The sequence below is a fragment of the Lagopus muta genome, chromosome 5 (assembly GCF_023343835.1).
Source record: "Lagopus muta isolate bLagMut1 chromosome 5, bLagMut1 primary, whole genome shotgun sequence".
In the NCBI taxonomy this organism is placed as follows: Eukaryota; Metazoa; Chordata; class Aves; order Galliformes; family Phasianidae; genus Lagopus; species Lagopus muta.
The window spans coordinates 28,843,241-28,867,183 of record NC_064437.1 but is presented as its reverse complement, the minus strand read 5'-3'; the positions used below and the strand labels follow the sequence as shown (position 1 = coordinate 28,867,183).

General features: G+C 39.7%; 1 protein-coding gene across 6 annotated transcripts in view; it reads left to right on the top strand.

Moving 5' to 3' along the window:
- Nucleotides 1-23,943, top strand: part of PLA2G4A (phospholipase A2 group IVA) — a 107,204-nt gene that overhangs the window by 57,743 nt on the left and 25,518 nt on the right. For all 6 annotated transcript variants that reach the window (XM_048946648.1, XM_048946646.1, XM_048946645.1 and 3 more), the window contains 5 exons: nt 5,708-5,856; nt 9,354-9,467; nt 11,946-11,983; nt 14,061-14,202; nt 21,268-21,404. In XM_048946648.1, coding sequence (XP_048802605.1) covers nt 5,708-5,856; nt 9,354-9,467; nt 11,946-11,983; nt 14,061-14,202; nt 21,268-21,404 — 580 coding nt within the window. The remainder of the gene's footprint in view (nt 1-5,707; nt 5,857-9,353; nt 9,468-11,945; nt 11,984-14,060; nt 14,203-21,267; nt 21,405-23,943) is intronic.

Genomic DNA, 23,943 nt, shown 5'->3' with positions numbered 1-23,943 from the left:
CTAAGGCATGGCTGCTATTTCCTTCCTCCACTGGGAGGAGAGGGGAAACAGCAGATTAGATGTCGGGGATATTTTTCACCAGGTGTAGTGAGATGGTAGAACAGGCTGCCCAGACAGGTCGCCCTGTCCCTGGAGGTGTTCAAGGCCAGATTGGATGAGGCCCTGAGGAACCTCATCTAGTATTTGATCTAGTGTTTGGCAACCCTGCCAGTGGCAGGGAGGTTGGGACTTAATGATCCTTGGGGTCCTTTTCAACCCATGTCATTCTATGATCCTACCACTGGCTGTGCTCAGGCTGCTCTTAAATTTGTGCCATTACCACTGAAATCCAAGCATCGACACTGTGTGTGGCATAGGGGGGAGGTGGCCTTGTTGTTCTTGGTATCATGTGAGGAAAGAATGATGGAAATTGGGAAGGTGGATTGAATGGTATCTGTGAAGTCGGGAGGCTTGTGTTAATTCATGTTAATTCATTTCATAACTCTAAATCCTCACTGTTCGTACTTAAAGAAGAATGAGATGTGACAAGATTAGTTAGAGCTTCGATCTTAATGAGGTTGTACTGCAGTCCTGTGAGCCAAAAAATGGGTGGAAGGTAGACTAAGATGGTAATTTGGGACCTCGTGATAATTATGAACATGGTAACACATAATCATAGAGGATGTTGGTTACCCAGAAGCTGAAAAAACTTCAGTCAACCAAACCAACAAAATTCTTCTTTAAAGTTCTGCAATACACTTGCTGAAATATTCCTGTAAGTGCATAGGTATGGTGCCTGGAGGTCATGGGTCCAAAGTGTCTGGATCCAGATTTGCTTTCTATAATGCTAGGCATATATTAACCAAAATTAATATTAATATAGTTTTCACAGAATCCCAGAATGGCAGGGGTTGGAAGGGACCTCAAGGGATCACTCAGTCCAATGCCCTGCTAAAGCAGGCACCCTACAGTAGGTTGAACATGTCCAGAAGATCTTGAATATCTCCGTAGAAGCAGACTCCACCACCTCTCTGAGCAGCCTGTTCCAGTGCCCTGGCACCCTTACTGTAAAGAAGTTTTTCCTCGTGTTAGTACAGAACTTTCTGTGTTCAAGGCTCAAGTTGTTACTCCTTGCTCTATCACTGTGCACCACTGAGAAGAGCCTGGCCTCATCCATTTTCCTCCCACCTCCCTTTAGATATTTATCAACATTATCAGGCCCCTCCCCCCCCAATCTTCTTTTCCCCAGGCTGAACAGACCCAGGTTACTCAGCCTTTCTTCACACAGGAGGTGCTGCAAGCCCTTAACAGTCTTTGTGGCCCTCTGCTGGATTCCTTCTAGGAGATCCCTGCCTATTTTGAACAGAGGAGCCCAGAATTGGACGCAGTACTAAGTGTGGCCTCACCAGTTTTATTTAATAATCCAGTAATAGTTTGTTTAATAATCCAAGATTATTATGCAATGATAACAAGTATTTATAATAAGCTTATAATAAGTGGGATAAAGAAGACAGATTCTTCTGTAGCAAATTGGATTTTTGAATGCTTCAAGAGCTTTGCATTTCTTTCATGCTTTGATAAACCAATTAGATGAATTTTAATGATTAATAGAGGTGGCTTTATCCCTTCTGGTTTAGATTTGAACAAGTTTTCTGTAGATTCTGAGTCTGTTATAGTATTGAAATAATTGAAATTGGAATGACTGAAATATATACTGTTAATTATATTAATATGGAGGCCTGATCTCAGCCATTCTGCCAAATGGATAGTACAAAATAAAATGGTTTCCAGTCATTGTAGAGAATCATACAGTTTTCTTTAGTATATTGCTTCATTTTTCACGTGAGAATGATCGGTTGTAATTAATGTCCATTGTGTGTTTCGCTTTATGATTCACTGTGTTGTTCAGAGGTAGGATTCTATAGGAATTATATATGTGGAGATAGAAGAGAAGTCATTAAAACCTTACTTCCTACCTCTTGGCCATTTGTTAAGACTGTTTATAAGTTTGTTAAAGAAACAAATCAACAGCACCTTTATACGCTAATTTTGCTTTTGTATTGGATCTCTCCAAACCCTTGGAAAATGGCAGATGCTGTAGATCTTTCAGAATATGTACTATAAATGTTTTGTTAACTACCTTTATATAATTCATCCAGCTCTAAGCTAATAATTGTAGGACCCCTTGAAATCAATGCTGAAACTAATTTTGTACTTTGTATGAAGGTGGATTTTTGGCCACATTTGTATGGTCAGTTTATCTTCGTTTTTTCTCTGAGGAATGGTGTCTGGTGTCTCTGTTTTGTAGCACGCCTGTGCCACCGTGTGTGCAGCTCTTGGTTACTTCTGGAAGTGTCTTGTGTTAATTGCCTGCCAACACTGAGGCTCTTACTGTATAGAGTCACAGTGCCAAGAAGGGAGGAATATGGAGTTGTACACTACAGTCGCTGTCTATCAATAGTTCATGTGTCTATAGGTCTGTCCTGAGGAAGAGGTATGAATAGACATTGCTTTTCATGGAGAGTCTTTGAAGTTGGCTGTGTTTCTTTCCAGTTTTGCTTCACTTCAGTCAAGGAGCAATTCTCTAACAGTGTTGCCCCTATGTATGCAAACTTAGTTCTCTTACAATGGTTGCAGTTTCAAAGCGACAGCTTTTGACCCACGAGCTGTTTCATTATAATGTTGGGTATTTTTAATATCAAAATACAGATAACAGTGATGATCAAGCTGTTTTTCATTTTTTGAGATTCTTTTTTTTTTTTTTAAGCATACCTAGGAAATCAACCAGCAAAGACATGTACAGGAATAAATAGATCAGTGCAAGAAGATGCACACACCATCTATTTTACCTGCACATTAAATATATTAAGCAACTTTGCATTACTAGATTGCTAGTAGCTAGTTTGTGAGTGCCATCCCCAAGTGATAAAAGGAGTACAATTTTTATTTATGCAGCATGGCTCATAGCAGTATCTTAATCAGAGCACACAGTCTTCCAGTATTTTTCCTCTTCGGCTGAAGAAGGAAGTTTGAAAAGAATAGATTTTCATTTTCTTAATTGAAAATAGCACAAAATAAACTTTAAAACATGAAAGGGCAGATTATTAACTCCTAGCCTCGGGTTAAAAAACATAATAAAGGCAGGGAGTGAGGGGGAGGCTTGGCATTGGCAAGGTATTTCTTTTGTTTATTTTAGTTGCTGATTTTCTAAGTTTAGCTGCTCTGTGCCTTGGTTTAAGTTCTGCTTCAATGTTCACTTACATTCTCTCTGGTGAGGAGTCAGTAATGGCAGCTGGCTGCCAGCTGTGCTGAGGCCTGAGTTTTCCACGTGCTTTGGGGTTTGGAATACAGATGGGGAGCCATTGGCTTTTTGTGCTTAAAACAAAAATCAAAGTTTTGTAACTTCCAGTTAGAGCCGATCCCATAGTCACATAAAAATTGAACAGGAGAGGCATCAAAGTTTTGTTCAGAAGGTTGCTAAGTGTTGGTATTTTTATTAAAAACCAAGCTTCTGGGGGCACATTCAGCCTCTTGGCACTGTGTGTCCCTAGGGTTTGTTGCCTAGGTATTGCTCAATGTCCAGGCTTACAGATGAGATCTTGTCACTGCTCACTGCAGTAGGTGTTTTGCTGTGCAGGCTCCTGGGGCTTTGAATTCCCTGCCTTTAGGCACGGATTTGTGTTGTAATTCAAGAGAGGTAATGCAGCCAGTAGAAGTTGGCAATTAGTTACATCCGTCAGTGGAAAAAGAAAGATGCAAAATACACCTGGGGATTGATCCCATCTCTTCCCCTAAGAGACAAGCTAAGACAAAAATTCTCAGGAGCTAATGAAGAGTGCTATCTAAAGGCTTGCCACACCATTCCCTAGCTTTAAATAGCTCCTCGTTAATTAACAGGTAACATGTGATCTGCCAAGTTGTAGCAATTAGCTGAGACCCACAGATACAGAGCATGACATAAAAATCTGTCTGAGTCTTGTATGTTGTTCTGCTTCTCCACAGGGATTGTAAGTTTTTTTTATTTTGTGCAAGTTCAGTACTTTCTCTGTTGGTAGTGTCAGAAACTGTGTTAGCTCTCGCCGATGTTCCCAAGTAGCAGTGGCAGGTGGCCAGAATGTTCTGATTCCATTCTGCCTTGGTACACAAAACCTCCTGAGGCTTTTCAGGAGGTTTTCCAAAAGGAGATTGACTCCTGAAAGTATTGATATAAACTTTTTTGTTTACTCTTTCTCCTTGCTGTAGGGACCCCATGACTCTTGGCTTCAGCACACTCTGATAATGTATTGAAATCAGGAACCTCTGAACACATCTGGCTCTGTTGAAAAAAGTATCTTTAGACTTGAAGTTTATACAGGGTGGGATGTTCAGACCTGTTTGACCTAGTGATGGATTTTAATCTCTTTCCTAAAGACATCCTTAATACAAGGATTCATGTTTATAGTGAGCAGAATGTTTTCTTTAAAGTATTCCCCAAAAGCAGAGGACAACCTTTGCAGAAAGGCTGCGGAGATGTGTGTGTTTTACCATGTTACAGCTAGTGGCTTTGTATGGAAAGGTCAACACCAGCCTGTTTCTTGTATTTGTAGGATAATAAATTTTTGCAAAAAATACTTTCTGTTAAACCTTGATTGACAGTGGTGAGATGAAGAAAATGAAAATCCATACTATTACTGAACATATGGTTGAAGCAAAACAAACTAATATGGAGTTAGAAAAAAATAAGTCAGAGAAAGGTAGTGATGCTGACAGCACATGTCCTATTCATGCCTACTGCTTTCTGTAACAGGTTGGCTGAATTTCTTCTGTTGATAAAACACACTAGTGACATTCTATTTCCACAGTGCTCTCTATCTTTTACGAGTTGAACTTAAATGTGAAAACAGGATAGAATCTCTTCTGCAGTTACAATGTGACACTATTTAAGGATCAGGACAACTGAAATTTCTCATTTAGGAATGAACTGTCATTCATAATAGAGACGTTGACACTGGTGATGGTTAAATGTCAGACAAAAAATAATCTCTTTTGAGTGAAAAGTCTCATTTGTCAGAAGAAAATTACTGGCTTTAATGGATTGGAAATGTTGGGATGCCAACAGTGTGTTCTTTGCTTTCAGGATGGAATGGCTTTGATTGAACGTCAGGTGAATTTTTTCAAGGTGTACTTTTTCTCCCACTAATAGTTCTGATTAGATAAAGTTGTCATACGTTACTGTATTTTCAGCCAGGGTTCTGCAGTTGTTTTTCAAATATAACGTGCTAGCAAGGTCATGGTTCTGCGGTGACCTCCACAAAGCCAAGCAGGTGAAAGAGGATCCAAAGCTAGACACCCCATTGCTTGTTTAGATTTTTAATTGAGGACTGTTTTGTGGAATGCTCTTGTGTCACTGCTGTGACACTGGGATGAGGAAGGGGTAAGAGCTTTTGGAAATAATTACCAATGCTAGGTAGAAGTATACGTATTTCCAATAAAGGTGAATCTTTCCCAGTGCCTTTCTGTTTGTTCAAGTCTCTCTTCACCTAACAGCATAACTTCTGTTTCCTTCTGAGATACTGGTAATACTGTTTTATTGCTTGTTTCATTATATTCATGGAATTTGTATAGTTAAGTTTAAATATATTTCTGCCATAGATCATGAGGTAATCAGCGTTTTCACATAACTGTTTTCACATAACTGTTACAACTCAGATTTGAGTTACATGGAATGCTGCATTGTTTGTCTCTATAGTTGACACTCCAGACCCCTATGTGGAACTGTTCATCCCTTCCGCTCCTGACTGCAGAAAGAGAACTAAACATTTCAATAATGATGTGAATCCTGTGTGGAACGAGACTTTTGAGTTCATTCTGGACCCCAACCAGGAGAACGTTCTTGAGGTAAATAAAGTGACTGAGCTGCCTGTGTGGAAATGGAAGTCAAAAAATGTCTGGAAGTTTAAAATAACAGTACTTTGTTCATCCGCTGTGTTGAGATTTTGGAGTTTGTGGTGGTGGTGTTGTTTTTTATCGTTTAACAGTAAAGGCTGGATTTTGCTTTTAGTCATGGTGCTAGGTAAGAGGTGTGGTATTCAGTGAATAGCCTTGAGAGTCATTGTAAGATCACATCAGCCATAAATTTTTTCTCATTGCTTCCTTCACTGATTCTGCTATTATGGACAGTGAGTACGTGGGGGCTGTAAAGTCAAGTTTCTGCCCATTCATTCCCTGCTTTCCCCTCAGTAGTCAAAAAGCAGAAGTGTGGTTCTGCTTTTTTCTCAATGCACACACAGTGATGTTTTGGAACTCTTAGTCCATGTGCAGGCTTGCTGTCTGAGCCATTGTCTAATATCAGTATGTTAAGCCTTCTTGGGTTGTGTACAAAAGGTGAGTATTATATATAATTATTTTACCAGTCCATATAGTAAGAATGTAAGTTCTGTGGTGCTGTGTTAGCTTGGTTCTTCAAAGGACATGGTCCTAACATGTAAATTGATCTGACGTAAGTGTACAGGTTTTCAGCCTAAATTAAATGGGGAGCAAGGGCAGAAGATAAAGCCTGGAAAGCTATTTGTTGACCTAGTAACTATGACCTCTTGAGGCTAAACAGATCAAGATCCTAAAATTGTGTTGTGCTTCCAACAATGCTCTCTCTGCTCCTGGGGTGAGGATCAGATTTGCAGTTCAAAGAAAAAGAATCGCGTGGTCAGCCTACTGGAGCACAAAGAACTTTCATGTTCATCCTACCAATGTGACAATGACTTCAGAGAAGTCAGAGTAACTTCACAATTGTTTTGCAGAAAAGAGATTATGCAAAACAGCTCCTGACATTTTATCTTGTGCAGTGGTCACCTGAGTTGATTCTCACTAAGTGTTTTGATCTCAGACATGCAGCGTAGCCAAGTGAAATCAGGGAAAAAGTTGGAATCTGTAACTTAGTTGTTATTTTTTCATGAAAATATAGGTAAATAGTAATCAGGACTTAGAAAGAGAAATGCAGTGATTGTTTGGGGAAATAGAAAGAAGAAAGTAAGAATTTGGGTTCATCAACCTGTCTTTGTTGCTCTATTTTATGAGGGCTATATATAACTATATATATATTATTATAATTTATATTTTATATTAAGATAAAATATTATATATTTTATATAATATAAATATATATATATTTTTTATGAGGGCTGCTCCAAAAGTAATACCTCATATTTTATTGTGTTGGCTTACAACGTTAGAGGTGGATGTTGGTGGGATGGCAGTAGAGGCTGAACCTTTCTGCCTGCATTCCATTACGTGTTGTTGCAGCGTGACAGATGGCAAAGGGACAGTCTGACAGAATGACGTTTGAAGTGGAAGTGTGTATGAAGCAGAGGTGTGGAACTGAATTCCTCCATGCAGAAAAAAAAATTACACCCACTGACATTCATCAGCACATGCTGAATGTTGATGGAGATCAAACAGTGGATGTGAGCACAGTGAGGGGTGGGTGGTGCATTTCAGCAGTGGTGACAGCAACAGTGGATCACCTCCACTGGTGCAGATTTTTACCAGCATGGCATGCAGGCTCTTGTTCATTGCTAGTGCAAGTGCGTAGCTAGTAGTGGTGACTGTGTTAATAGCTGCTTTTTGTAGCTGAGAATCTGCTCTATCAAATAGTGTTATTGTACTTTTTGTATGTGTTGTGGTTTCCATGGAAATAAATAGGAGGCATTACTTTTGGAGACATTTATGTAGATGCTGCCCAAGACGGCTCATTTTCACGCAGCGTGGCCCAGCCAAGCCAAAATGACAGCCATGTTATAAGAGAATGCGGCAGATTTCTTTAGAAGTAGAATTTGGACATGTGTCTTTACAATAACTAAAGATCATTGCTGTTTTAGGAGGCAAGTGCTATAAAATTTTATGGAAATTGCCTGCAAAGAGCCAGCGATACCATGTAGTAATGGTTAATGTTGGATCTGCTTGATTTATGTCTGCATAAACAAATACATGCTGTTTTTCGTAAAGCTTCTCTTCCCCATGAAAAACACGTTCTTTAAGTTAAGGCTGGTATTTTTGTTCTGCCATTGTGGTGCACACACAGAGTCCATAGCAGAGCCTTTGGATTCCTGTGTGGAGGACAGCATCAGAATTCAAATCAGCAAATTCCACCTAAAGCTTATTTTGTGAGTTCCCAGGCTCACGCAGACTCCACAACCCCTTCTACTCCTCAGGTCGTTTAAACGTTTAACGCTGTCACAAGTGTAGTTTTTACTTTGAAGTGTAAGAAGCTCTCTAAAATCCTGCTATGAAGTTCTTACTGCTGCTGCTGGTTTCATAAATCAGCCCTCAAAGGTTACAACAATGAGTATTGAGTCCTGTGAGGAAACAGAAGAATGCAGATGATGTTAGAATACCAATGTCACTAAAATACAGTTTGTTTCAAAGAATCAGTAGTGGCACAGGATGAGACAAATTCTCTATAGCTGAGCAAAGGTTGAGCTCAGATTTAACAAATAGTCATGCAAGTGTTTGTGTCTTGATTGCATTTGTTTTACGCAAAATATGCTCCAAGCCACAAACATGGTATTTCAGAAGAAACTAATCCACAAAGTGGAAAAAAATCATAAGCCAAATGAATTTGGGGGACTCATTTACTAGAAACCACGGAACCAGTAATTTGAAACTCTTTGCAAGCATCTTACTTGAGAACTGAAAGGCTGCCTCTGAGAAAAAAGACAGCAAGACATAGGCACAAGAGAATTAGGGAAAATGCATTGGCACAGGAGAATTAGGGCAAATGCATTGGACAGTGTTCTCTGCTGTTTGCATCAATGCTTGGATAGTATTGCATTTGCAAAGGTATATGCTCTGATATGAAAAATGAGAAGAGACTTGAAGGTCTGGTTTGATACAGAGAAAGGCTTTGTGTCGTTTGGAATGCTGTGCTTTTTTTGCTATGAAATTCTTGGTCTGTGAATGGAAAATTAGGACACATGGATTCCATCTTAGCTGAAAAAGTTGCATTATGTTTTTTGGCATATGATGCTTAGAACACTATTGTCTTCTCCACAGAGATTTACTAGCTAGAAATTGAAATGATTATATATATAATTCATATAATTTGAAGTAATTGCATCTGTTCAGAATTGTGATGAGATTTATTGACAGAAAAAGTGCACAAATGAAAATTGTTTTACGAATGATACTGTCATACTCACTCTATTGAATGCCTTAAAAAAAAGCCACCTTCACTGTGTGCTAGCTTATCTTGCCTGAAGAGCATACCCTAGGGTGTTGACTGTGTTGGGTTAGTTACATTCTTTTCCACATCCCTTTTTAAAAGTAACTTTGGACACAATCCATATGGACCTAAAAAAGGGATTTATCAGTGTTGAATTGAATGCCATTTATCTTTTTAGGTTACTTTGATGGATGCCAACTATGTTATGGATGAGACTCTTGGTATGGCCACATTTCCTATATCCTCTCTGAAACTGGGAGAGAAGAAGGAGGTCCAATTAACTTTCAACAATGTGAGTCGTAACATTTGTGGCTTTGCCTTTGTTATGTGGCTGTGAATCTGTTGGGAAGTTTGTAATCAGTGTAATCAGTGCCTGAACTGAGAGCGCCTAAATCACTGTATAATGTGGATATACATGGTTAGATACAGCTTCTTCACAAGTCATGCTGAAGTTGGTGCTTAGAAAGCCTGAGTGATGTTTCCTAAGGAATCTCACTGAGTCTGATGTTACTTGGAGTTTACCCTTAGTCACTTCATAAGAAAAACATTTAGCCTGCACTTGCAACCCTGATTAAAAATCCAAGGCTTCTTTGTTGCTATTTCTGGCTGTGTTTTATCAACGCAGTTTTAAATTTAAAATAGACAATGAGATATTACATCCCTCATTGGGTAATGGCTGCCTGTAGGTCAGGAAATAGCTACATCTTTGGAGGCTTTGGGGCAGGGGGAAATCTCAGCTCAGGCTTGCACACCTGGTCCTGAAGCTGGTTTCCTGAGCATTCACTGTTGGCCATGGTTAAGCACTGGGCTGCCTGCTGGCACTGTATTTATCTCTTTGCAGTACGGCTGAAGATAATGAATAAACAGAGTAGCACTGAATACTTTTCTTTCTGAGGCAATTATCTCTACAAGTCTAGTATCAAACAGGTTTCAGCACCACTTGTTTCACTTTAGTTTCATGGCCTTTGTTATATGGATTTTATTTTATCTCTACTACTTGAAGTTTGTGACTTCCAGAAAGCTAACAGAAATTCTTTTATTACTGTGCATTGCAGTTGTAATGAATGGCTTGTTGTAACACAGCCCTACTTAACATTAATGATGCATTACTGCATGTGGTGCTGAAAAAAAAGAAGACAAGTTCTAGTTTGATTATTTTCTTTAAACTCATATGCAAAACAAAATGGTGTCAGTTTAACAAGGATTGCCTGTCTGCATGGTAACTCCTGGAAATTGTTATTACATCTGTTAATAATTTAATTTGTTCTACATGGATTAAAGTATCACAATATTGAAGGCCATTCTGAACACACTTCATCAGTTGATTATATCTCTCACGTCTGCTCATCTTTTTATATATCATGTGCATATACTATATCTATTATCAGTACTGCATGCATTCCTGCTTGGGGCTATGATCGTGATATGGTCAGAGCTCCTGATTTGTGACTGCTCTGCTATTTTCAGCCGGATACAACTTTAAAAGTAGGTTTGATTACAGCAAATAAACAATTAAAGCCCATTTGTTGGGAAGCACGGAGCTCCATGCACGAACCTTAGCGTTTAACTAGGGGTTGCCTTAAGAAGCAAATGGGAAGGGAACATCAGGTCAGGCTGAGTCCCATGCAGGCAGTTTGCATGCACAGTGCGTATCCCTGAGATTTGCTGGGCAGTCTGTGTAAGGTAAAAAAGACACGCTCTCCCTGCTGGAACATTTCCCTTCAAGGGTTTATGTAGTACTGTGTGCATACATTTCTTGAACCGTTGAATCATTGCATGTTTTCTGAAGTGCTTTCTAAATTAATAATGTCAGGTGCTGGAATTACGTAATTGCTACTCTGCCTTTGATGTGTTTCCATAAATGACTCTTCGCACTGTTCCTTCATGTTCTCCCTCTGCCTTTCCTTTCTCCAGCCCTGCTGCTGTGCCTCCCTCCCTGCGTGCAGTGCTGGTGTGGGAGGCAGCAGAGTTTGCCCCATCCATACCTGCTCTGCACTCAGCAGGGCTGTTATCCTCTCCTTGCCCTGTGCTAAGATCACATACTGCTCATGGGGAAGAGAATCCAGGTATAGCGAGAGGCAGAGTGAAGGAAGACAATGTGTGTTACATGCCTGCAGGGCTGTACTGGTGTGTCAGCAGCCATTTCCTGCAAGGTCTTGGGGAGATGCCTGTGCTTATCTCTATCCTTAATCTGGCAACCTTGTACTCTCAGACTGGTGCTAACGAGTATGATCAGTGCTTTAACCATTTTTTGTAAACCTTTGCTTGCAGGAAACCCTCTTAAGTGCTCTGTGAAGGAGGCAGAGAGAACCAAGCTATAGCTATGTCCAGGTAGATCCATGTAGCTTGCAGGAGTCCTGCAAGATTCCTGTCCCTCACTGTGTGAATAGTATCTTCTGCATGTGCAGCTGATCAGCTGGTGATTGCTAGGGCTGTTGCTAAAAGTCAAACTGCAGCCACATCTTCAGTGTATGAAAACAATCAGATACCTTTAGGTCAAACATAAATAACTGTCAAAAAGTGATTGCCATTGAAAAAATGGAAGATAATGCCATCTAACCACTGAAAGGCAGCACCTAGCTGCACCTAGCAGCATTTTCTTGTGTTTTCGGTAAAAAGTAAACTCACTGACACATTTTAGCAATTTCTTCTTTTTTCAATGAAGTGATCTAAAAAAGCCCATAGCACTAGTGATTTTGTATTCCAGGTGCCTGTGTGGGATTTTTCCTGCTGAAAATTTTGTAATTTGATTTAAATCTCTCTTGTGTAGGTTACAGAAATGACTTTGGAGCTGTCTCTTGAAGTGTGGTAAGTATCTCCTATTGAAACCCATAAATAAATAAATAAAAGGAAAATATACTAGCAACAAAAACCTTTATTTAAAATTTATTCCATTTGTTGTAGCTTTCTTTTAAAAATGCCATGCAGAGTGCAAAAATCCTTAATTTTAGTTTTTAAATACCAAGGACTGAAAAAATCAAAGACTTGAAAATTGAAGGTTGTCTTCGAACAGCAGTTGTCTGATCGACTTGAACAGCGTTACTTTTCTGAATAGTTTTTCCTTTTCCAAATGTTTGAGGGTCAAGGCTATTGGACTTCTCATGTTGGCTTGTGTTAAATACTTTCTTTTTCAAGGGCTCTCCCTAATGAACTCTTAGACATTGAATTCAGCTTGTTGTTTTACTTTCTGTAGTGACTTTGCATCTCATGGTAGCTTTCATTAAGTGTGTGTAGTCATTACAAAGCTGCCCTGAAGTGCACCTCAGTGTAGTATCAAGGTGGAAATGGAATATCCCATTCTGGACAGGATTTCCCATGAAACTGAGCTGATACCTCCTTTTTTGTTTTGTTTTAATCTTCTTTCTTTCAGTGTCTTTATCCCTCTATCTCGGTCTATCCAGGTGAAAGACAAAAAAATCACCTTGAGGCATAATCAGTAAAATGTCTTTTAAGTCTAGAAATGAATTTCTGAGAACAAGGTGTTTAAAGTCTTTTTTTTTTCTTCTTTTTTTTTCCAGAACTATAATAACAGTGCTGAGCCTGTAGCTAAATGTATGTAATGACTCTGAAGGCTGACAGAGAGCCCCCAGGGATCATTTTTTTGTTCATCATTTGATGCTAATAAAGGTGGATATGTGGGTGGTTCTTCAGACCAGCCCTAAAACATTCAGAGCTCTTAATTATGAGTGTTTTATATCTCAGACTTAAGTGAACGTAAGATGCTTGACAGTGTCTGGCTGATGCATTGGCAGTAGACACTGAAGTAGTAAAGCAGAAGAATCCAGTCGAGTTCTACTCTGCTATGCACTGACAGTCACACGGATTTTGGGTTCTGTGGGGCTCTCCAATTGTAATATACTTTCCTGGGATGTTGCTTGTAAACAGTACTTTTTTAAAAAATATGGGAATTTCACTGAGGCAATTGCAAGGAGGAATCTGCATGCCTACCCTCACTGCTACCTGGCAGAGGCAGTGTTGCAGCAGGTCGCTCCTGTGCAAGTGTCTGTCACTCACCTGCATGCCTGTGTGTGAGAGGGACCCTTCTGAGCTCTGTGATGCATATTCACAAAAGGGGTCTTAAGCAGGAGATGGCTTCTGGGCTGGCAGTAGTGAGACTTTTTCCGAAGGCCTTTTTCTAAAGGGAGAAAAGGTCTGTCAGGCTCTGAAAACTGGTAGTGCTGTAGTTTAGACCCATGGGGTGACATGCTGACTCAGTTCCTGTCTTGTTATCTGAAATGAGAAGTGGGAGCTGAAGCTGTGGCTGTTATTCAGAGAGGGTGTTCAAGTCTTTACACAGTCCTGTGCATGCTTGTGATCATGTGGGGTAGGAAAACAGCTGGAAAAAGAGACTTTGTTTTTTCTGTCTCCATTCAGTACAATCTCTGCTGAGATCCATATAGCTTTTGATAGTAAGACTGTATGGATATGGCATCAAAATTGCCCTCTCCTCCCCTTAAGAGTATATAGTAGCACACATGAATGTTTTTTCATTGTAGTTGGTGTTTTTTTGGTGGATAAATAGAGAATTCAAACTTCTAGGCTAAAAATTTGTAGTTGCTTCATCACTCACATTTATTAACTTAATGTTACTTTTTGAGACTAGGTAATACACCAGTAAAAGCTGCTTATTTTGTGCCTTCTTTTACTCTAGGATGTGAACGGTGAAGTTTCTGTGTGAAATACGTATCTCAGCAACACAATGTCATTGTTTTGTGCTTCCTTCACTGTGTCAAATCACATTATGCAGCTGTTGCATGAGTATATGTTTGTTTTATTCTGTTTTATTTTATTTAGAACTCATAGTTGGTCGTCTTCTTGGAATTCATAGTTGGTCTTCTTCCTTGAATAGGGGCTTTCTCTAATTCCTGTCTGTTCTGAAAAACAGCTCTTCAACTGACCTCCGGTTCAGCATGGCTCTGTGTGACGAGGAGAAGAAATTCCGGCAGCAGCGGAAGGATAATATCATGCAGAGTATGAAGTCATTCCTAGGAGAGGAAAACAGCAAGAACTTGACCACTTCCCGTGACGTAAGTTTGCAGAATCCAGATAAAAATAAATATCCCTTGTGGAGTCCTGCATTTGTGTCTCAGCTGAAGGAGTGACACGCGTTAGGTAGAACAGTCCAATGTAATGACAGATGACAAAAGCAAAACAATTGTTTTCCCTCTGTGCTTAGGATGAGAAGTGATTTTTCTCATGCCCTAAGTTTATAGGTAAAAGTTTAAGGAGACAAAATCCTGTGTCAAAACGAAGCTGCACTTAAATAAAATTGCATGCAAAAGAACAGGACTGCAGAAATACTATTTTAGGGTAGAAATCACAGCTTTTTATCAGTGTACCTTAAAAAATCCAGTGTGAATTCCAACCTGGTTCTTGGTTTTAATTTTTGAAAGCAGTGTCTGAGTTAGAATTGGGCAAGGGAGGAGACATATCAGTGCGTTTCATTTCACTCTTGTAAGATGGCCTTGGCTCTATGGCCTTTGTGTCTAAAGGACCAGGCAGAAAAAGAGCAGTTTTAATGTTAGAGTCAGTTTGTAAATGGTTTCTTTCTTTTACTGTAGCCTGTTCTGTAGAGCTGGACTTACGGAGTTAGTTAGACATTCTTTGAGGGTATGTGAAGCTGTGCTAGTGAGCCCAGTAGAAAAGTGAGCTGGGCAGAGCTAGATGGATTGGTTGGATTGATGATGGTTTGGGTCACATGGAAGATATAAAGTGTGCTGAATCTTGCCACTCCTTAATGTGATTCTGTGTAATAGTGCTTTATTTTCAGTTAATAAAGGATAAATTCAGTATACATTCAGTTATTTGTGTTGGTCTGGCTTATCCATACTCTTCATTCTTCCCTGCTTGTTCCCTATCCTGTTTTGCTCCCTTGGCTTGCAATAGCAATGAACAAAACTGCTAAATTTATCTGGCTTTAAAATATTGATTCCATTTGTGCTGTTTAGCAGAAGCAGAATGTGATAGTATTTTGCAGAAATCAGAACCAATACAGAATTCCCTTCTAAATTTCTGTGAAGTTTTGAGTAGGGAGTGACTGTGTTATTGATGTATAGCTTTGAGCTTGTTCTTAGTAAAGTGTGCTTGCATGATTTTACTGAATAAAATGAAAATGTGAAAGTGTTGTGCATATTTTATTTGTAGTGATATATATCATACACTTTGTATAGGAATTTTTTTATTATATGGGATTTTATTTTTTTTTAATGAGGTGCAGTTATTTTACTGTTCACACATACACATAGGGTAGATATCTATGAATGATACTGGTCTGGTCTTCTATAGCAGGCATATATTTGTCAGAAAAGATGTAAAGATGTTCTGCCAAGTTCCAGGTAAAATTGGAGTGAAGCTTAGTGTCTGAAGTATCAGTTTTCTGCAGGTGGCATATGTGCATAAGTTAATCTGATTACTGAAAAAGCTAGGTAAGCTTTCATATTTTTTTGTTGTCATCTTCCCTTGGTATTCCTCGCTGTCTCAAAGTTCATCAGTTAAGCTGCATCTACCAAGACCAAAGAGTGTTTGTAGTCTTATCAGCCCTAGAGGACTGAGGTAATGCAGTCACCCCCCTTTTTGTTTGTCAAGTATGTATTTCTGAGCTGACATGTCAAATATTATAGCTGCTTCCAGCAATGAAAAATCATTTTTGTTCAAATTAAAATACATTTGTGTCCTTACAGCTTGTCATTTCTCTTTCTTTTGCTATAAATGTGAGATAGCAGGAGGATTTATAGTATATTTGAAGAAGTCTTAACGTGGCTTCAGGAATCGAAAGACGTGAGTGTTCTTAGCTGCCTGTGGTTTTAAACAAGTACCTACTTAGATTTCATGTAAGTTTCTTCATCTGTCAATGGCAGCGTGTGCTTTGCAAGGTTGCTAGGAGACTTGAATACCTGTGAAATAATTATGCCACCCTGGATGGAAGATAATTGTATACTTCCAAGTCTCCTTAGTTAATTTAGAAGCACATTCAGAAAACATAGAAGATGAGATTTCTCATACCTGTGATATTTCTTATTTTTATAGTTTTCATTTGAACAGTTTTCTAAAAATATCAGAATCAGAGAAGGTATATAATTGTCTGAGACTAAATTTTCAGAACAATTTTTAATAATCATCTATGTACCCCACAGCAAGTACTTTTACACTTCAGACCTTTACATCCAGGTTTTGTGCACTGTGCTTCCAGAGCAGTTGAATGAGAACATCTGCAGCTCTTGTTCTCAAAACAGAATTTAATGTTTAATATTTTAGCTTTTTTTTTTTTTTTTTTTTTTTGCCAGGTTACTGAAAAATAGGATTGAGATGGTCCTTTTCAGAGCTTGTTTTCCTGAAATCATATCTTGTTTCCCAGATCTTTTTCATTTTCTTGGCCAGTTAAGGAGATTGAGTAGCCAGCACTTGTTGAAGTGAGATGCTTGGTGACTGAAGTTTTGCACTGAGCCTGTTCATGTTTCATGCTGCTACCTGGTTCCTACAAGCAGTAAGAGCGTATTGAGGAAATTCTTTATCAAAGTTGCGAAGTCCTGTACAGTGGAGTTTGGATGATGTAATTTTTTTTCAGAATTAGGTTGGTGCCATGCAGACCAACAATAAGAAAAAGAAACCCAAGCCAGTATAGCTTTTTGCTTGATCAGAGAAGTGTGCAACCTTATAGAAGTAGGTGTTCAAGATCAGGTTGGACAGGTCTTGGGCAGCCCGATGTGGTGGGTGAAAACCCTGCCCACAACAGGGCGGTGGGAGCTCAGTGAACTTTAAGGTTCCTTCCAAGCTATTTTGTGATTCTAAGTCTGTGGCAGTATGGCCAGAGATCAGAGCAAAGGGCTTTTGTTAACAAGACTCTTGATTTCAGCTCACAATGTTGCCATTGACTCACTGCATGACATCCTTGTGAGTCCCTTGCCTTTTTGGTCTAGGTTGCTAACTTGCTTGAATAGAGTCCCTCAGAAGAGCATAGTGCTTAGCAACCGTCTGTGTGCATGGAGGTGTATGCATGTCTTAGTCTCCTCTGTTCTTTCTCAGTGCTGAGTTGGCATCTTCTTCTCCCTTTGTCGTCCCTGCTTCTGCCCTATTTATCTTAGAGCAGAACTTGTAGGATGGCTGTAAGTGATTTCAGACTTTTCCATTTCTTACCTTTAAACCTGCTAGAAACTGAATTGCAGCTGAAATGCTGCTTTAACAAACCTACTTACTTGGTAGTAGTAAAAAAAAACTCTTTGCATTCTTTTGCACAGCAGGAAAGGACCTTCATCGCCTTGCTTATATCTCCATGTCAGTTATTATTAGATTGGTCTAAATGAATTGATGTAGATATGCAGAAGATGCTTCTCTCCAGTTATATTTTCAGTATTTAAAGAAGTTGTTTACCGTGGGATGCTTGCTTCAGCTATTGCCCTCTGCTCTAGAGCTCTTTCAGTGCATTTCTGGAAATAAAGTAGTACATTCAGTTCTTCATGTTTTGCTTTGATATCACAAGTGAAAATTGAGATTCCTATATATACGCATAGCTCTTTGCATACCCCTCTTTCCCCAGTATAGGTAACTCTGATTCTCGGGATGTCTGTGGATTAAGTATACATAAATGTTTGCATTCAGATGGTAGTGACTCTTCTTGACATGCTTTGTTGATCCTACTTGCAGACTTCTCTGCATTCTGAAGGAAGCTCAAATTTTCCCTTGTGCTCTTGCCACTCTAGTGATGAATAGATTTGTTGAATAGTGGTGCTTTGAAAGTATTCTCACATACTTTTTTCCAGCCTTGCACCTGCAAACCACCCTCTTCATCCTGTCGGGATTTGTCTATGTAGGTTAATTAGGTAGTGTTTGTAAAGAGCTTTCAAAGCCTAACATACGTTATTAAATTTCTGATTAGTAATATGGCTCTCCTGTTCAAAGCTACTGCTCCGTTATTGAGGTGTTGGCTTAACAAAACAAGGCATGTCCTCAATCTTTACCTTTGCTTTGTCATTTTTGGGTAGATAGCTATCTGTGGATGTGCATGATGAATGCTGGTGCCAGTAAATACCTGTGGTTTATATTACTAAAGCTTAACACTTATAAAGAAGATGATCGAATAATCTGGTTGCATCAAGAATAAGTAGTTTTTGCAGAATGTAAGCCTCAGGAAATGTCTCAACTTACTGGTCACTGTGCATGATCATTTCCATGGGGCTGTACAGTTTTGTTCTGCACAGAAGCTTCGCTACTTGGAATATGGAGTCTATAGAAAGAAACCGAACTCAGTAGTCACGTGGTTCCATTTCTTTAACTCATTCTATCCATTGGCAGCTTGAGTTTCAGTGACATTTTTGACTGATTGCTAGTTTGATCAGATACAGTCTTCCTACTCAGCTGTGTGAGTTTTTTACACTTAGTAACAGCCAAGGAGTTGCCTAATCACACTGAACAGTGGAAAAGTCTAGATTTCTGAAAGCGGGAGCCAGGTGGGACTTTTGCTTAGTATAAAATTCTTGATACTGGTAGTGATTGTGCTTGTGTTCTCTTCTATCTTCTTTCCAAATACTGTGGGAAGCTATGCAGTAGCTAATTAGGTAAACAGATGCCTATAAATTCTCCTTATTTCACCAGTAGCTTTTGTAAGGTTGGTTAAATTTGAGACTGGCTTCATGCTGTGTAGCAATATCTTCTTTTCCTTTTTTTTTTTTAAATTATTGTTATCAAATGTGGATTAATTTAATCTCCTAACCAAAATATTATTTGCTTGTCTTTTGGTTTTTATTAGTAACTCTTCCTGCCTTTGGCTCTGTCACTTCATTTGGATTAGAGCTGGTCTTTGGATTGCTTCAAAAATTTCTGTGGCTTTGTGACTAAGAAGTTACTGAATATCTGCATTTAATGCCTTTTCTGTTTTGTTTATTTCCTGGCTTATACAAAATCAGAACCAACAGTCAAAAGAAACTTGGAGTATATTTTTATTAAGAATTCTTGCTAAAAGTGGAGGCTTCTTCAAATAAATTCTGATTATTAAGATATTGGGCAATTAGTATTCTAAGTAACAGGATATTGTGGGTCCACAGCTTACTGTTGCCAAAACCTACCTTGGTTTATTCAGGTGGTCTGTAGCTCTACTGATTGTATTTTGAGTCTGTATTAGTGAAGGAGGCTCATAATAGTACTGTTTGACTTTCACTATGCATACATATTTTACTGCTTGACCCAAGAAATCAGAAAAATCAGACACCTTCCATGCCAATAAGGAACCTAAAATTAAGAATTCTACACAGTGATAATATTGCACTCTGTCAGCAAGTAATGAATAAGAACTAAGATACAACAACTACAGAGTTACTGTTTGGAAGGAACCTCTCAAGATCAGCTAGTTCAGTTGTGCTTGGATGGAATACATTTGTCAACACTCAGTCAACTGTCAGCAGAGAAAATCAGGGGCATTCTGTGTCATGGGTCTCAGTCCTACCAGAGTCCTACTGCGGTGTTCATCTCTGCAACCTTGACCTGGTTCTCAGCTCAGTCACTCACAATGCCTACAGTCTAAGCTGCTCCCAGTGCCACCTTTGCCCCTGGTGCTTTACTGAGCAGCAGCTGCAGTACAGCATTACCAGTCGGTCCTCTAGCATTTGCAGTAGGCTGTGAAGTCTACAGACTGCTTTGATGGTTTCCAAAGTGTTATTCTTTGATCACAGCCAGACTAGGAGACTTCTGGTTTTTTTTTTTAGAGAAAGCCTTACTCCCTTGATCCAGTTGATTCACCAGTCCAAATCAGACTGCCCCAACATCTCTTATCTTGACCCAGAAGCTCCCCAAGGGTAAGTCTTTGGTTTAATCCTGATGAAAATTTGTTCAGGGAAATATTCCTCCCTCTGTTGGTTAAGAGGATAATTTATTTTCCCAGTGGACCATTTTCATCGTCAAGGCTTCACAATCTTGACAAGAGTCTCATGGTGATACCACCTGTGCATGACAAGATCAGCCCGAGCTATTCCTCTTCCAGACTGAAAAGATCAAGGCCACAGGCCACAGGCTTGGGGACTTGTGCCCCTTATTCCTCTTTAAAGAGGAGTCAAACCCTTCTCATCTTCATCTGTATCAGTAATGCCACATGGGTGAGAGGTGAGAAACTGGAAGGCCAAATGAGACTCAGCCTTCTCTGCGTGCTGTCCTGGATCCAGAGTCTGAATGAGCAGCAGACCTCCCTGTACGAGCTGGTCTGACTGTCAGGTTGGCCTGTGTCCCAAAGAATAGGGAATAGCCAGCTGCTTGTCACCTTGTCATCTTGTTTCTTAGAGAGCAGCCAGTTCAAAATCCTCCCTGACTGCATTTGTTCATCCCTCTCTGTCACTAGAGCTCTGAACTAAGGCAAAGAGCTGGAGGTGGTGGGAGGGATTTCCCTCACCACCCGAAGTAGCAAGTTTGCTACTGCCTAGTCTGGAAGCTCATGCTTCCTTCCTACCCTTGTGTTACGCCAGTTGTGTCTTCTTGCTCACCTTGCTAGGCCCAAGTAGCCTCCTTTTACATCCCTTCATACCAGATGGTGCCTTTCATTTGCGCCTCCTGGTTACCAGTAATCCCTTGGTACCAGATAAATAGGAAGGTGAAAGGAAATCTGCCCTTGCACGAGGTTTTCGCCGTGGCAGAACTTTGAATCTTTTGCTGCTGGTTGATTCCTGGTTGCTCTTCCTTGTGGTCCCATGCTGCAGTCTGTAAGTATTTCTGCTGTACAGCTCTTAGTGAAGCTGAAAGACAATGCAAGTGATATACAGAAGATGTACATCACTCCTGGGCCTGGTGATGCTAAGGTAGACACTTAACCTCATGGTGCATTCATGGCACTCTTGCTATTTAAATGTCATATCTCAGAGCGCTTTAAAGTTATTTTCCACTCTCTTACACATGTGCCACTAAGAAGCTGCAAAATACCTTTTGTTTGTCTTGTTAGAACTTGTTACACACAGATCAGTGTAGGTCTTGTGTCTGCTGTGAGGTTTACTGCGTGGTGACTTTACTAATTGCACAGTTACTATGTTTGGCTGGTGATTAGTGAATAACATTTATTTACTACTTAAGTCTGTAACCGAGCTGATGTGATGACAGACTGTTCTTTTAATCTCTCGCAGGTACCAGTGATAGCAGTACTGGGTTCAGGAGGTGGATTTCGAGCCATGGTTGGGTTTGCTGGAGTCATGAAAGCACTTTATGAATCAGGAGTTTTAGACTGTGCAACTTACGTCGCTGGTCTTTCTGGATCCACGTGGTAAGAGATTTTTCTTTTTCTTTTTTCCTCAGGAAGTTTGAGAACAAATTTTCATGAAAGTGAACTTATTTCTAAGGCTGTTATTCACATCAAATCATTGCTATCAGCAGGTAAGAGGCTCACAGAGCCAATTGTCTTACAGGTCAGCGTGTCAGTAGAGCAGATCTGCTAGAGGATGTGTTCCAGAATGCCTGGAAGGGTAAAGACAGCTTGGTCTCCAGGTGGTCTTCCTGGGAGCTTTGCTAGCAGCAACAGATGAAAAGAAGTGCTACACATGTACACCCACATTTCTCTGTCTGTCGTCAATGCTGAATATATTAAAGCTATGTAACTGATTTTTTTTCATCCTGATGGGTGAACAAAAAAAAATCATGCTGTTGATATAAATCCAACTATTTTCTTTTCTGGTTTCTTTCTCTAATTAAATGAAAAAAAATAAAAATCTTCAGTCTGAAGATGAAGACTCATTCAACCCCAAGTGGATAATATCTCTTGGGGCACTTCTCAGCAATTCTCGAAATCATTGAAAGGTCTGCTACATTTTTAGACTCACTACTCTCTTTCATAGTGGTTACTGGTGATGTCCAGGGCCTAATTGGGAATCATTTTTTAGCATAAGGAAATTGGAGCAGATGTACTTCAGCTTTTAGGAGAGGATACAGTTTGCCATGCTGCAGGTGATACTGATTGTGTTGTATCAGGAAATATAGTTTTCTTTTGTTGTTGTTGTTTGTTAAAGCAATATGTCATTCAAATGGGAGAAAAGATCTTCCAAGATGTCTTAACTTGAGAATGCCCTCATCAGGTAGCTGTGATGTCCTTGTGACTCAGTGAATACTTCATGCCAGTAACAGGAGAAAATCAGATTGATAACGGTATGAAAGGCACTCTCTGCATGTTATGGGCTCAGGGCTTTGTAGGCAGCAGAATAATTTGAACCCTGGTGTTACTTCTGCTTTGATCAATCTTCTGAAAAGGAAGGTTGCTATTCTCCCTGACCAGTGTTATGAATTTGCAGCCTTTTGTCTTCTTGGCTTTTATAAAAGTTATCCCAAATTACACTTATTACAAATGTTGAAACTATTTGTTTTTACATTTCTTAAATGAAATGATGTAATTTGCATCAGCCAAAGACATCTGGCAAATACAAGCTAAATTTCTTAACTGTTTGGCCTCCTTAGCGCTACGTTTTCTTTGTTAAGTGGAAACTGCTTTTTTTATTGTCTAACTAAAACTCAGTTTTAATGTCAGCTGGTCAGTTTGCAGTAGAGGATGTTGCATCTTAAGAAAATTTTGAACTTTTCAAGGAAATATCCCAAATGTCGCAATAAATGATTTTAACATAACTGGTTCTTTTTGTATGTACCACTTTGAATACTGGAACTGAACCTGAATCAGTTTAGGTCTGATGGATAGGTCTGTCCACAGGTTAAATGAATTCCACCACAGTACTGCCTACGCAATTAGGGGAGTAGAGTTCTTGGAAAGCTGAGGTGGATGGATTTTTTCAGACTTGAGGAGGGAAGGCAAAGGTAGTGGTATGGGGAGGTCTTGTTGCTATTTTCAGGAACCTAATGGGTAAAGAAAACAGGCTCTTTGGAGATAGATATACAAGGGACAAGGAGTAATGGCTGTAAATTACAGCAAGAGAAATTTGGTTAGTTATTAGGAAAATTGTTTTGCAGTGAGAATGGTCAAGCACTGGAATGAATTGCTCCATCATTACTTGACTGGGCTGGATAGGATGTCTGACTCAGGTTGTCTGAATGCTTGCTGTGGAAGGAGAACTTGACTGAACAAAGCCCTGAGCAACTTGATCTGACTTTTCAGCTGGCTCTGCATTGAGCAGAAGCTTGGACTAGAGGCCTCAAAGTTCCAGTGTAAATCACAGGATGATATGAATGTTTAGTTGTTTCTTTAAGACTGAGGGAAAATGGCTATTTTTGGAATAGTGGGAGATGTACCTGAGATGAGTTTTGAAGAGGAGGCTCAGGGGAGACCTCACTGTTCTCTATAACTACCTGAAGGGAGGTTGTGGTGAGCTGGGGGTTGGCCTCTTCGCTTGTGTAACAGTGATAGAACTAGAGGAAATGGCTTCAAGCTGCCCCAGGGGAGATTTAGGCTGGATGTTAGGAAATACTACTCTGAAAGAGTGGTCAGGCAGTAGAATGGGATGCACAGGGAGGTGGTGGAGTCACCGAGCCTGGAGGTATTCAAGGAACATTTGGACTTGGTGTTGAGGGACGTGGTTTAGTGAGAACTGTCGGTGATGGTTGAATGGTTGGACTGGATGATCTTGTAGGTCTTTTCCAACCTTGGTGATTCTGTGATTATCCACTTGTCTAACTCTAAGCAAGTACATGAATTTTGGTTACACGTTCTAAGGAAACACTCTTGAAGTTGTTATTTGAAATAGTTAATAATCTGTTCTATTTCTTGTTATTTTTTTCAATTATTTTCAGTTTTGGGTTGAAGCTTGATCCCACTCCCATACTATACAGGAAGCTTCTGAACCTTTTTAAATGCCAGAACAGACTCT